At 43.1% G+C, this 13,248-nt stretch overlaps 1 protein-coding gene across 3 annotated transcripts in view; it reads right to left on the bottom strand.

Moving 5' to 3' along the window:
- Positions 1-13,248, bottom strand: part of GLI3 (GLI family zinc finger 3) — a 213,420-nt gene that overhangs the window by 93,321 nt on the left and 106,851 nt on the right. For all 3 annotated transcript variants that reach the window (XM_033071455.1, XM_033071464.1, XM_033071473.1), the window contains one exon: positions 5,253-5,358. In XM_033071455.1, coding sequence (XP_032927346.1) covers positions 5,253-5,358 — 106 coding nt within the window. The remainder of the gene's footprint in view (positions 1-5,252; positions 5,359-13,248) is intronic.

Genomic DNA, 13,248 nt, shown 5'->3' with positions numbered 1-13,248 from the left:
ACTTTCATGGATGATTTTGGAAAGCTGTAACTACAGTCATCATTTCATGTCCCAAGAGCTTCTCAGTCTTTCTTCTTTGATGGCTCCTGGCTAAACCATAAAACCCATTCCAAGTCTTAAAGTAATTAAAGCCAATTCAATAGGTGATGTTTTTCATGCTGAGTGGGGCTCTCCTTTCCACTGTGAAGGGATCAATGAATGCCCTGACAAGCTGACAAACTCCTTGCCAAGTCTTGAACTTAGAGGTACACTGAGGTAAAGCAGCAGGCAAAAGATTTAAGAGGTTTAAGCACTCAGATTTTAAAAAATAAATTAGAGCTTAGAAATGAAAATTAAAAGACATCATAATGTCAGTGACAAGGCTGGGAAAACATAAACATCCTATCAAATGTGTGGCTAGTAGTTTCTCCCATAATCGAGGATATGCTTTAATCTTCTCACATTTGGGCATCCCCTATTTTGCTGCATGGTTCAAAATCAGACAATGATGAAAGCTGAGTATCTGGGCCTGACTTTGCTTTTCTTTCCACCCTTATTTAACTGACATGTGTATAGGTATGAAATAACATATCTACGAACTAAACTGCCTTTTTATCAACTTGGAGCTGACTGCAAGCAAAACGCATGCCGTGGTTTAGTACCAGAGCATTGAGAAAGTTCAAAATATCTGTTCAAGTCATTCAGGTTAGGCAGATGCACGGTTATCTGCACGTGCATCATTTCAGGGCATAAGACTGTCAAACTTGCTAGTCTCAAATAAGCAGTTAGGGAACTAAAAGGAGCTTGGAATATCATTTATCCTAGGAAGCTAAAATACAACAGCCATAACTTGTAACTTCCTCTTAGCAAAGGCAACCTCCCCCAGCTGTAGCACATGGGTAGCATCAGTGAACCTTCCCTTAGATTTACCTGCTCACTCTTCCTTATGCTAAGGCAAAATGGGATGGCAACAAAAAGAGATGGAGACTAAATGGATGAATGTTTTCGAACATGCATGATGCATTCTGTAATACATTCAGCCCTTAAACTTTAGCTTTCCACTAGCCTCTTGCAACACATGCATTTAGCGCTCCAAGATGTACGCAAGCCACCGCCCCAGAGAGCCATTCCTGATAATGCCACCTGATTGTTGTCTCCTGCCACATCTCTGCAGGAGTTCGTTCCCTCCACAGCCACAGTAACTGTGCCTGGAAGTATCAGGATAGGTCACCTTAAAAGGCTGTCCAGCTCTACTTTGAAATGAAGCATACTGTGAAAAACCTACTGATGCAACTTGGTTGAAGCATGCAAATGAATGAATGAATGAATGGCCAAGAACAGTAGCTTCCTAAATCGCTGAATTTAAATCCACCAGTAGAATTTTGTCTCTGCCTTAGGAGCTTTTTTAAAAAATTACTAAATAAAAACTCTCCTGGCTAAGACAGATTTTAAAAGCTGTGGGACTATACAGTTATTTACACTTGCACTGTCATAAACATAGACACCTTTCTTCTTCTGTTCACTGCTAACAACCTTCATTCTGGACAAAGACATCAAGCAACTGGAAGAGTTAGCCAATAATAAATTTGTGATTTGGATCTTGAAGAAAAATAGCATACTCACGGTATTAATTTCAAATAAACACCCTCATTAGTGACATAATTTTGAATCACTGCACACCAACCAGAAAAGGCATCACACTCTAATGGACGACCTAGCAGATGTCAAGGACCAAAGCATAGATAAGCTCCTCCTTTAATGCCATACTTTAGAAATCAATTTTGGAAATTAGGAAAGAGCTGGACAAAAACAACAAGGAAAAACAAAGCAAGGAATGTGATTACTAAAGCCATGCTTCTTTTGGTTTGTTTTAATCATATGGTGTTTATCACATAATTTAACCTCCTTGTTCAATGTAAAGAAGCAAAATTGAATTACAGTTTACTTTTTTTTAACTGAAGAAAAACAAAATAATAAAAGGAAAACACAAGGTCTAGCCTCAATTCTGCCATTCATCCATTGTCACTGAAGAGCAACTTGAGTTTCATACATCTTCCTGAAGTATAAGCCAGAGATGCACTGTAGAAATTCCAAGATAACTACACAGCCCTAACAGGTTTTGGTAACAAAAAGTGACACATTTCAGTACATATTCATAAGGGTTGGGGGGTTATTACTGGGCTGTAATTGCAGTTGTTCTAACACCTAATAAGCCATGGCTGGAAAAACAAAGGCAGGTTAATTTGTGATTTCCTCTACTCATTCAGAGGCAAATTAAGTGTCAAACAGCTAATACAGAACATATTTCATTTTATGAGATTTTAATTTAATTCTGCACCATATCGTTGACGCCTTAATGTAGGGTGGTTTATCTAAGAGGAAGAGCAATTTATAAACCTCTTTCAATTGAAATCTTTAATGATAGGATAGGATAGCATAATTACAGCAATGCCTGGTAGTCCTACTATACATAAGCATCTGTCAGCAATTCCATCATAAACATAAACCCTTATTTTAAGGGTTTAAAACTCAAATTATAAAATTTGGCTCCAGGCAACAATTCTGACCATCAGCAATTAAACTATAAGAATCACATACAAGAATACATATACTTTTTTTAGAGCTGCAAGTATGTAAGAGCCCTGTAACATCTTTAAAATTCCTGCTTTCTTTTTCCTTTTTTTGCTTGGCCAGTGTTCAAAATTATGTGCAGACACTGTAGGTACCATGCAGACAAGGCCCTCCTCAAATTTTTCTGGACTTGTATTATACCTAAACTAATTCCACTAAGGCTTGACAGGTTCTGGAACATATTTCAAGGAGCTTGAATAACTAAAATCATGCATTTTTAAAATTTTTATTTTTTATTTCAATTACATGCACGCATTTGAGAGTACTACAAAGCTGAGGAGAAAACCACTCATACAATGAAGTCATTGTGGAAGCTGTAGGTAAACATTTGCTTCCTGACTGGTTTTTTGCCATTTTCTCTCAGAATTCTCAAATACCGTCTCAATCCAGTTCTTCTTTTTTTTCTTTTTATTTTTTTTTTAATTTTTTTTTATGGGTGCTAGTACAGCAGTTCAAGTAATGGCTCCAAATAATCCCAAGTGATCCTAAGTGCTACTCACACCACGCACCAGGCTCTGTAAATCTTGCAAGAAAACCACTGAGTGTCTACCTCTCATGTATATACATTAATATATTTTCCTGAAAACTGCAAAAGCATGACAAACTAATGTCTACAAAGATGCTGAAGTCCAAATGATTTTTTTAATGTTGCTCGATTGCTTATTTATATTTAACATCAAGGCAATTTTGAGTATAAAGCTTGGGCTGATATGAGAGTGTATTTCTAAAGCAGTTGCCTGCAGTCATCACATCTGGCTAAGATCGCCTTGCCTCTGCAGGGCCCAGCTGAATCACCACTTAATCAGGGAGCAGGGGTGCACAGTACACAGCAAGACCTTTCCATAGAAGGAGCATGATTTGGGGCTCAGAGGGGACTATCCCTGAATGCCAAACAAGGTATGAAACAGGCATTTCCAACATCTTTTGGGGCTTTTACAGGAATCTTGGCACTGAGATTGCTAGTCCTGATTTCCCACTGTCACCCAAAGCAGGTGACAGTGGTCTACCCACCCAAAAGCCCTGCTGAGGGCTTGGGGTGCCTTGCTATGGACTGGGTTCATGAGACTGAGGCTCTAGGGAGGGTTCAGCCCAGCAAATGCCATCAGGAATGGTTCCACATGGCACAGACTTCCAGAAGCCTCTTCCAAGCTGGAAGGCAGTACTTGTGTCTTGGATGATGGTCCTCTGCTGACACAGGTTAAAACTCCCTCCCTACAGCATCTGCCCAATACAAAGAGAAAGGCAGATTCCCCACTATCTTCAGAATGAGCAGGATCATCTCCCCCAGCTCCCAAAAACATTCACCCATGTAAAAGATTGACTGCACTGCAAAATCTAGGATGACCCTTTAATGACTGTCTGAGCCTGCCACCTTAAGCTTACAAGAGTATTTAGCAGGAAATTTAAGCATGTATTTGAGTGTACTTTATTATGATTGTGGTGTAAACGGTGAGGCATCTGAGGAACCCTGAGGAATAAATCACAGATTTCTGTGCTCTCTCTTTCTATAAATACCCACTTTTCCTCTAATGCCCAAGAAGACTGCAACACAGATTTATTACTTACCTCCAGGCAAATTTGCTCTGAAATTACAATTCAGTAATAGAAGACTGACCCAAAAAAACCTGTTAGTAAAATATTGTGTGTGTACTTGGGCATGTAGTTAGGATTGTTAATATCAATTAATTCTGCTCACAGAGGAGGACTTGTTTTAAAACAACTTCATTTTTTTTCTGCATATATGTAATTACACAGCTGTAACTAATAGCCATAGAAAAGCAATCTGCCATCTAAACAACTAGCATTATTCTTCAAAGTATTACTTGCGCTTTTCTTCTTGTATTTTCGCAGTGTGAGAGGTGATTAGTAGGTATGATTAAATGTATACATCAAGCCTTTTAGTGAACTACCAAGCCCTGCTTTTTGGCTCCATTTTAAATGGTATTTAGCAATTTTCTGGATGCATCTACTGGTTTATTCTGCAATGCTGATACCCGTCTTCCTATATGGAATAAGATAAAATTTATTTCTACAGGATTTCACCACTACCACCCTTTTCTAATGCATGTTATCACTGGTATTCATTTCTTTTATCTTTGTGTAAACCATGTGCTCTATCACATTTGCCATTTTGTTTGGGTGACATTCCCATCAATCAACCGATTGCCTATATGTGCACACAACAGGGACTAAGAAAATTTACCAAAAATTTCATTATGCTTCATAGCAGTCACTAGGGAAAAAAACCCAACCTTTTGGTTGTTTTGTAAACACAACTTTGGCATAAAGGGAAATTTTAGCTATGAAGAATACCAAGCTTAATAGAGATTAAATACATATTTATCTGGTTGTATTTCACAGGACTCAGCATTTTTTAATTTAACCTTTATAGAATGACATAAAACAGAATAAATGTCAGCAAAACACATAAGTAACCATTGCCAGCTACCTATTGAAACAGGAATTCCTCAAGCACCAGCATGGGTTTAGCTTTATGAACAGATAACCTCAATGCTTTCCAAAAGTAAATCTTGCACTCTGGCAAGACTGGGAAGTGCTCCAGGTACATGGTTTCAAGCATTGCAAAGGTTCATATATTTGTCCATTTCTTCAGGAAGCAAGGGGGAACACTGAATACTCACACATGCAGAGGAGGAATGGGAGATGGTTCGTAATGGTAGCGTCCCTCATGATGTCTCGCATCAATTGGTACAGGAGGGTGGAATGCTGGAAAAAGGTGAGGAGGATCTGAAAAAACAAGCAAGGTTCCCAGATCTGAGTATCTCAAATGATTCTTTAAAAACAACATTCCTAAAGACAGAACAGATACTGAAAAGTATGTGTCAAGAGTGCTATGATTTAGGGGTCACAATCTCCTTCTGTGCTCCTGTCAGTCAGGTCTGTCTGAGAGAAGAATTTGGCCCACAGTGCTTGTATGAATATGTATTTACTAATTTTAATATTCTCTTTTTATAGCTTAAATGGAAAAGGGCATTAAAAAAGTCTTTAATAAATAATTATGTGTCCATATGCGAAGCATGAGATCAAAAGGACCATCATGGCTTTCATAAGCATTCCTGATTTATTTATTTTGTATTAAAACAAGGAAAAAAATCATCACAGGACAAAAAGCCTGAGCAGAGAACACAATGCAATAAAAAAGTTTATCCTTAGAGATGTATGCACAGTCCTAAAACAGAAAGCGAAACTGAAGTGACATACTGAGAAATGTAAGTAAAACTGGAGTAAATCAGACAACGATGTTTGAAGGCAAATGTGACTGGGAAAGGCCATATGGGAGATGCTCAACTGCACCGTGCCAATGGCTAAACCTGGAGGAATGTGTGTGAGGACAGAGGGACTCATTTCATACTCAGGTCTTGAAAAGGGAGGGTGCTTTCTTTGTCCCTGTGACTGGAGACCCAGGGACTCATAGCTGCAGTAACCTCCCTGCTCTATCTCCTCCATGGCTTTCACAGGATGGGAATTTTGCAGCTCTCAGAACTCCTGCTCCCTGCTATTTCCAGAGAGCCTCGGAGACAGGCTGACAAAAGGGGGAATGCACCCCTGACACCCCCATGGGTATCAGTCTGCACTGTCCACGGCTTCTGCAGCCAGATTGCCTCCCAGCTTCAAGGGGCACAGCTCACACAGAGCACAGCTCTCCTCACCAGCACACCGCTGCAATCTGTGTGCCTCAAAATGTTACACACTGCTCACCACTCTCCCAAATGCTCACCATTCCAATGAGATGTTAAGCACCTCCAGCGACATGAAACAAACTTATCCTGCGCAATCATTACCCAGTTGCCACTTTGGGTGATGCCATGTGTTTATCTGTCATCAACTAGAGATGGTTAAAAAAAAGGATTTTTCCTTATCATTTTTTAAAAAGTTGGGTTGCTTTATTACTGTATTTTGAAGAATGAGAGGAACAAACCTCATTGCCCTGAGGGAATACACAGGGGATGAAGGGGAAATAATTTCTGAGGAAATATTCCAAGTATTTCAAGAAAGCCTGGAAACATCTCACACAGACTGTCCAGTTACATGGCTTGATTTTGTGAAAGGACATCAGCATGTGATTAGCCACAGCACATTTCAGCCATTTATTGACTTAGGCACCATAAATGAAAAGTAACTGTGGCCTATGATGTAAGCTGGGAGATAAAACGGTATATTTAATTCTGGTTCTACTGCATCAACTGAACCTTGGCATGCAATCTGTTAGGAGCTTCACCCCCCATGCCCAGCACTCATGGTCTTCAATGGAGGTACAAAAATGGGTCACAGATGATCAGGAACACAGTCATTGTCTGAGTGGAGGATGCTTGCTGCCACCTCCTGAAACACATTCCCCACCAGACGCCAAGGCAAAGGAGAAAAGGGACATGGAAAGTTGTTTTAGCACATCTCCCTGCCTGCCCTCTTCCCTGATAAACTGGTATTTGACTACAGCAGCATAGGCCAAAGGGAGGAGGTTTCAAAGCAGTTGTCTAGAATTTTACCATACAAAGTCTGCCACCATTTCTTCACCAAAAAAGGAAGTCACTGACACCCTCATAAATACACAGGCAAATCCTTCTCTGCCCTATGCACTTCCTTCAAAGAGTGAGTCTGGAGACTACAAGTATGACCATCGAGATTTTGCTACCCATATTCATGTCAGAAGGATTTGGTTCACCTGGCCAAAACATGAAACCCCACTCAGGATGCCAAGTCTCCTCACTGTTCCACCCTCAGCCAGTCTGAGCACCTACCCATTGAAAGCAGCCCTAATAATTATGCAGTGAAACACTTTTTGACCCTCCTCAATGTCTAATTTACTTTCCACAGAGAAATGGAAACTTAGTATTAAACAACCCAAAAAAAGGTATTTTTCTCTGTGGGGCTTATGCAGTGCAGATCATCAACAAGTTTTATTTATGCATGGGCTATAAATCTCCAAGAACATCTTTTTGAGTCCTCTCACATTAAGCTCCTTTGTATATCTTGGTTGCATCTTGTTTGTAGTTTCCATCTGGGAAACAGCCGTACTCCATCATGGCACAGGAAGCTGTCTCTGTCAGCCCTGAGCCGTCCAGAGCAGAGCTGCATATCAAACCCCAACATAATTATCCAGCTCACAGTTTATTATTTACACACGAGCAGTACAGCTGGTGAACATCATAACTCAAGTGTATGTGTAATAAGTTACTATACTATAACCATCTCTTGTTGCAACCCTTAAGAAAAACCACATGATGACTTTTCCAAAGTCAGGCTAAAACTGCTGAAGCAGAATAAAGTGCCACTAAACCTGGCCACCTCCTATTTATCATACAATTTCCTGACTGATGGTTCCACAAACCAGCTGCTAAGTGCTGTGTACTCTACTGTCAGCAGACTAACATGCTAAATGGGAGACAGGGAGAATAATGTACAGAACTATAGAACTGGTGGAGTCAATTTTACAGATGGAAATCAAATCCTGCCATGTTGGGTCAGCCCAAGTAGATGGCAAATTCTGCGTGCTGGGGGTCCCAAGACTACTCCACTTTGAAAAGCACTGAATATTTATATGGAAAGACTCTGAGATCAGAGAGCCGCCAAAGCACCCATCATCCAGGGCTTCTCTTGGAATTCATTTGAAATGACATAAAATGTAATCAGTTGATGTGTATTTATATGGAAATTAGATAATAACAAGTTTACAAAGCAGTAACTGAGGCTGTGGACAGTTTCACATTGACTTTTCTTATCCCACCCAGTAACTGTTTCATTAAAGGCACCATCAGAATATTAACAGCACATTCTGCCATGAGTATTGATACTGTAGGTAAGCAAAAAAACTCAGTGAGACTAATCAGGCTAGAATTCAATCTGAACCTATCTAACTTACAGTTGCTAGTGCAAGATGCTTTACCTATCTAGAAAACCAGCGCAAAACCCCAGTGTCAAAGAAAGGATAGCTGCTCTGACTATGCTTTCATTCGTTCATTTAAACTGTGAAGAAAAGAATCCTTACTTTCAGCAAGAATAAACTCCTCTCACCAAAACAAATCGACAAAATCTAACTTCCTATTCTGATAAGAAAATTACTTACTACATTCTTAAAAATCCCCAGGTAGTTTTCTTGTTTTCTTACAGACATCCAAATGCAACTGTGAATTCTTGGGCCAATGACATCCTTGCAAAGACTGATGTAAGTGTATAGATGCTGGCTGTGTATTTGCAGCCCTCAGCTTCAATTCAGTAGAAGTACCTGATTTTATGCATAAATTCCACTGTTTTCAAGAACTTGTAAGGACATGCCAAAGCATTGGAAATATATTTGAAGACATTGCTCACGCATTGCTGAGTTTGGTAGCTGTTGCTGCCTTCTGAATTCTGTAAGCTTGCTTCACATGCTCTCCTGTGTCGTGCACAAATAGTGGGGTCTCCTTAAAACAAAGTGAGAGACACAACTGCCTATAATCCTACGAACTCATCCATTTAATCACTGTGAGATTTTCTGGAAAATATGTCAATTTATGCTGACTTTCTGTTGTGTAAAACTTTCCTTCTTATTTCTCCTTCAAGAATCATTCTCACCATCCTTAAGAAGAGAATAGGATCATCTCTCTCCAATTACAATCATTCCCATACAGGAAAAAAGAAGAGATCTGCTCTTGTTCTCTGAAAGTCGACAACTTAAGTCTCTGCTGCAGCATCAAGAGAAAGAAACTGGGAGAAAGGACAGGTATGTATGAACAGTAAACCTGAATTGAAGTCTGATGAGATGCAATTCACAGCAAGACTTGAAAGGAGGATGATGCCAGCTGGCTCAATGGTGCTGTGCAACACCCTGAGAGGATGGCAGAAGGGTCAGGCTGCTACAAAGCTCGCTGAAGGTCTTGATAACTTTTCTGTACACTCTGCAGTCTCTCAAATAAGCTTTACTTAGGGGATCACTGTATTTGGAAAGATCAGCTGTGGTGGTGTATTAGTAAAACACTCCTCCCTCAGCTAGCTGACTTGCTCAAGCACCTTGTGATTCCTGCCAAACGCTGGAGGGAGACGACTGCTGAAATGACAGGCTGCATTTTTCAGCACATCAAGAAAACATTTGTTACCATAGAAGATGCCTGCACTGGCTTGAACTCACCCAGTGTGGCCCCGATGGCTGCACCTGTGTCACCAGGTCAGGGCCATGAAAACAGAGGTCCCAAGCCCAAGACAGGAAGCCCTCATTATGCTTCAGCACATTTGTGCTTAGGAAAATCAGCTCACCGAATTACAGTAATTTCACGACTATAAGGCACACCCTTTTGACTAAATTTTTTCCCCAAACCCAGAAGTGCGCCTTATAGTCCGGTGCGCCTTATCTGATGGACAAAGTTGCGAAATTTGCCAAACTGGAAGGGCAAGCCGCAATGGGGGGGTGGTGCCGCGGGAGTGCCGAGTCGCGAGTGGGGGGTGGGAGCGGGCAGCCACGGCCAGCAGGAGCCACGAGGGGAGGGAGAGAGCCAGTGCTGGCCCTGGCCCAGGCAGAACAAAAAGCCGGGCGGTGCCACCATGGGCGCGGGGGGAACGAGAAGCTGGGTGGTGCCGGCCCCGGCCCAGGCGCGGGGGAAACGAGAACCCGGGCGGCCCTGGCCCGGGGGGAACGAGATGTGCGAGCCCGCAGCAGCCCCGAGCAGAGTCCGCCCGGTGGCGGCATCAGAGCAGCAGCGGCGAACCCCCTGTGGCCGCCAAACGGCAGCGCCAGCCCGAATAGCGGCGGCGGGGAAGCACCTGCAGCCGCCAAATCATGGAGGTGGCCGAGCCCCCATGGCCACCGAATCGCGGCGGCGGCAGAGCCCTTTGCGGCCGCCGAATCGTGGTGCCAGTCGAGCCCCTTGCGGCCGCCAAATCACGGCGCCGGCCAAGCCCCTGTGGCTGCTGAAAAGCAGCGGCAGGGAAGCCCCTGCGGCCGCTGAATCGTGGCACCGGCGGAGCCCCCGCGGCCGCCAAATCGCAGCACTGGCCAAGCCCTTGCGGCTGCCGAATTGCCGCACCGGCCGAGCCCCTGCGGCCGCTGAAAAGCGGTGGCGGGGAAGCCCCTGCAGCTGCCGAATCACGGCGGTGGCGAAGCAGCAGTGGGGAAGCCCCCGCAGCCGCCAAATCGCGGCGCCGGCCGAGCCCCTTCGGCTGCCGAATCGCAGCGCCAGCTGAGCCCCTGCAGCCGCCGAAAAGCAGTGGCGGGGAAGTGCCTGCAGCCGTCAAATCGCGGCACCGGCCGAGCCCCTTGCAGCCACTAAATCGCGGCACCGGCTGAGCCCCTTGCGGCCACCAAATCGCAGTGGCGGCCGAGCCCCTGCGGCCGCCGAAATTGGAGACAAGTGGCGCAGCCCCGGGGAAGCAACGAGAAGCGCCACCACCACCAGCAAACCGGGACGCAGCGTGGTCGCACAGTGGGAGCCAGGTACTGTGAGCCGTGCCAGCCGGCGCGGGGGGCGGGCGGGAGTGCCGGGGCCCGCTGCAAGGGGAGGGTGCCTGAGGCTGCATTTAAAGGCTACACTGATCTTTGAAAAATGTTTGCAAATTGAGCACTTGCCAGTAATTTGTTACTTTGTTGCACGCTGCCCGGCTCCTCGCTGCAAAAAAAAAAGTGCGCCTTATAGTCCGGTGCACCTTATCTGATCTACAAAGTTGCGAAATGTGCCGGCTCCTGGGGGGTGCGCCTTATAGTCCGGTGCACCTTATGGTCGTGAAATTACTGTACATGTCAGAGCTGAGCCAGGTGCAAATTTCTATCTCAGATATAACCTCACTTAAGGTGAAATCTCCTTTCTGCTTAAATCCATTACAGTCTTGATGCTGAATGACAGCACCAAGTTTTCACACCAGATGTAACAGATACACTATGATGCAAAATATAGCCTCCCTGTTAATGTCTTTTCAATATGCAGAACAGTTTTGAAGAGTTTGCCAGCAAATTTCTACACTTCCTTTGGTTCACAAGCTGATCACCAGATGAGAATTTTCTAATATTCAGCTTTGCAGAGTCCCTAAGGGCACCACTGTTTCTTCACGTACATTTGCTTCAACTGATCTGAACTTAATGGCATTGCCAGGTTTTATGGCAAGAATTAGGTTCTTAGTTGCCAAGCAAAGATCTTATTTTGGATTTCTGTTTAATTACAGCTTGCATTAGGGCTCAATAAGAGCACATGTTGTCTCTGAGGGTTTTTTTAGTTCTCTTTCAATAAGGAGTGATTTATGTTTTCAATGTCTGCTTAAACAGAGGTTTTAATCAGGAAGAAAAAATGACTGAGCCACAGCTACACGTTAATGCATGCACTTAACTCTGTGCAGTCTGAAGAGTTTCCCTATGGTGACTGGGGCTGCTGCTTCAAGCGTGGCTGGTTGCCATCTGAAGCACTGCTTGTTTGCAGGCTGATCTGCTGCTGTGCTACAGTCAGTTATCTCAGTATTCTTTTCTGTGTGTCTGTGTGCATGTGCACGCTTCCAATGTGGCAGCAGTCGCATTGACATGGATGCTGCTAACTCACCATCTGGCAACACAGAGAAAGGGATTCTACATAGGAAAGAGGAAAAGCCATGGCAAAGCTGGGAAAAAAAGTCAACTAAGTGTATAAAGCCAAGAAACAGACAGAAGGAAATTGAGGAAAAGAACTTTAAAAGGGTAAGTCCTCTCCATTCCAGTAACAATAAATGTTAATTGTGATAACATACAGTAGATGTAACACATTCAGAGAAACGACAATTTTACACGGGCTTACTTCCCTTCCATGTGTCTGTGTCTATTAATGATGATCACACTTCCCTTTCTATCCTCTGCTGGTGCTCACAAAGCCTATGCACTGATCTTAAAACTAAACCACAGGAGTTCCAGGCCAAGCCTCACAAAACAGAGCAAAGCAGCTCTTGTTATGGCTCAAAAATAATTTCTGTCTTTGCTAAAACAAAAGTTAAGACTTTGGAGCATCTTAGATTCTTGTCATCCATTTTAATACTTTCAGTCTGTAAATCTAAACACCTTGTGGGAACATGTTTTATTGTTAGCAGTCCTACAATAACCATTATGCCAAACACTTGAGGGAGGAGCAGTTATATGTTGTGCTGGAACAAAATTTGCTGGAACTGGTTTCATCAGCTGGCACTGAGAGGTGTTTTAATATGCCAGATTTGCTCCAGGTATTGGCTAAATAACTGCTGGATTGATTTCAGTTTGAACACTTTATTATTCTTTCCAGTCAATGCAACTCTGCTGTCTAAGGAGCAGGACTGCCTTCTGGAATACTAACTAAACTTTGTCAAGTCCATTCAACAGATTCCAGTGATCACTGCCATTTGCCCAACTGGAAAAGAAAAATTAAATTAAAAAACTCAGTTAGACTCACAGGGTAATAAATATAATACTTGTACAAAACACCTTGAACAGAAAAACCTCAATTTCTTTCAGAACATAATTTATGATTCAACATAGCCCAGTGATTTGCAAGACTGTTTCTACTGGGATGGATGCACTGGTAAGCAAAGAAAGAACTCCATGTGCTGACCTGATCAAGCAGCCATAGACTTGCCTGGTGAGTGGGGTGGGAAAAGCACTGCTGCCCTACAACCCTCTTGGGACACACTTTTTAGAGGAGGAAAGCCAAGTCACTGCATCAG

This window comes from Catharus ustulatus, chromosome 1 (assembly GCF_009819885.2).
Source record: "Catharus ustulatus isolate bCatUst1 chromosome 1, bCatUst1.pri.v2, whole genome shotgun sequence".
Lineage (NCBI taxonomy): Eukaryota > Metazoa > Chordata > Aves > Passeriformes > Turdidae > Catharus > Catharus ustulatus.
The sequence above is the reverse complement of the archived record's forward strand: the minus strand, read 5'-3'. Positions and strand labels throughout refer to the sequence as shown.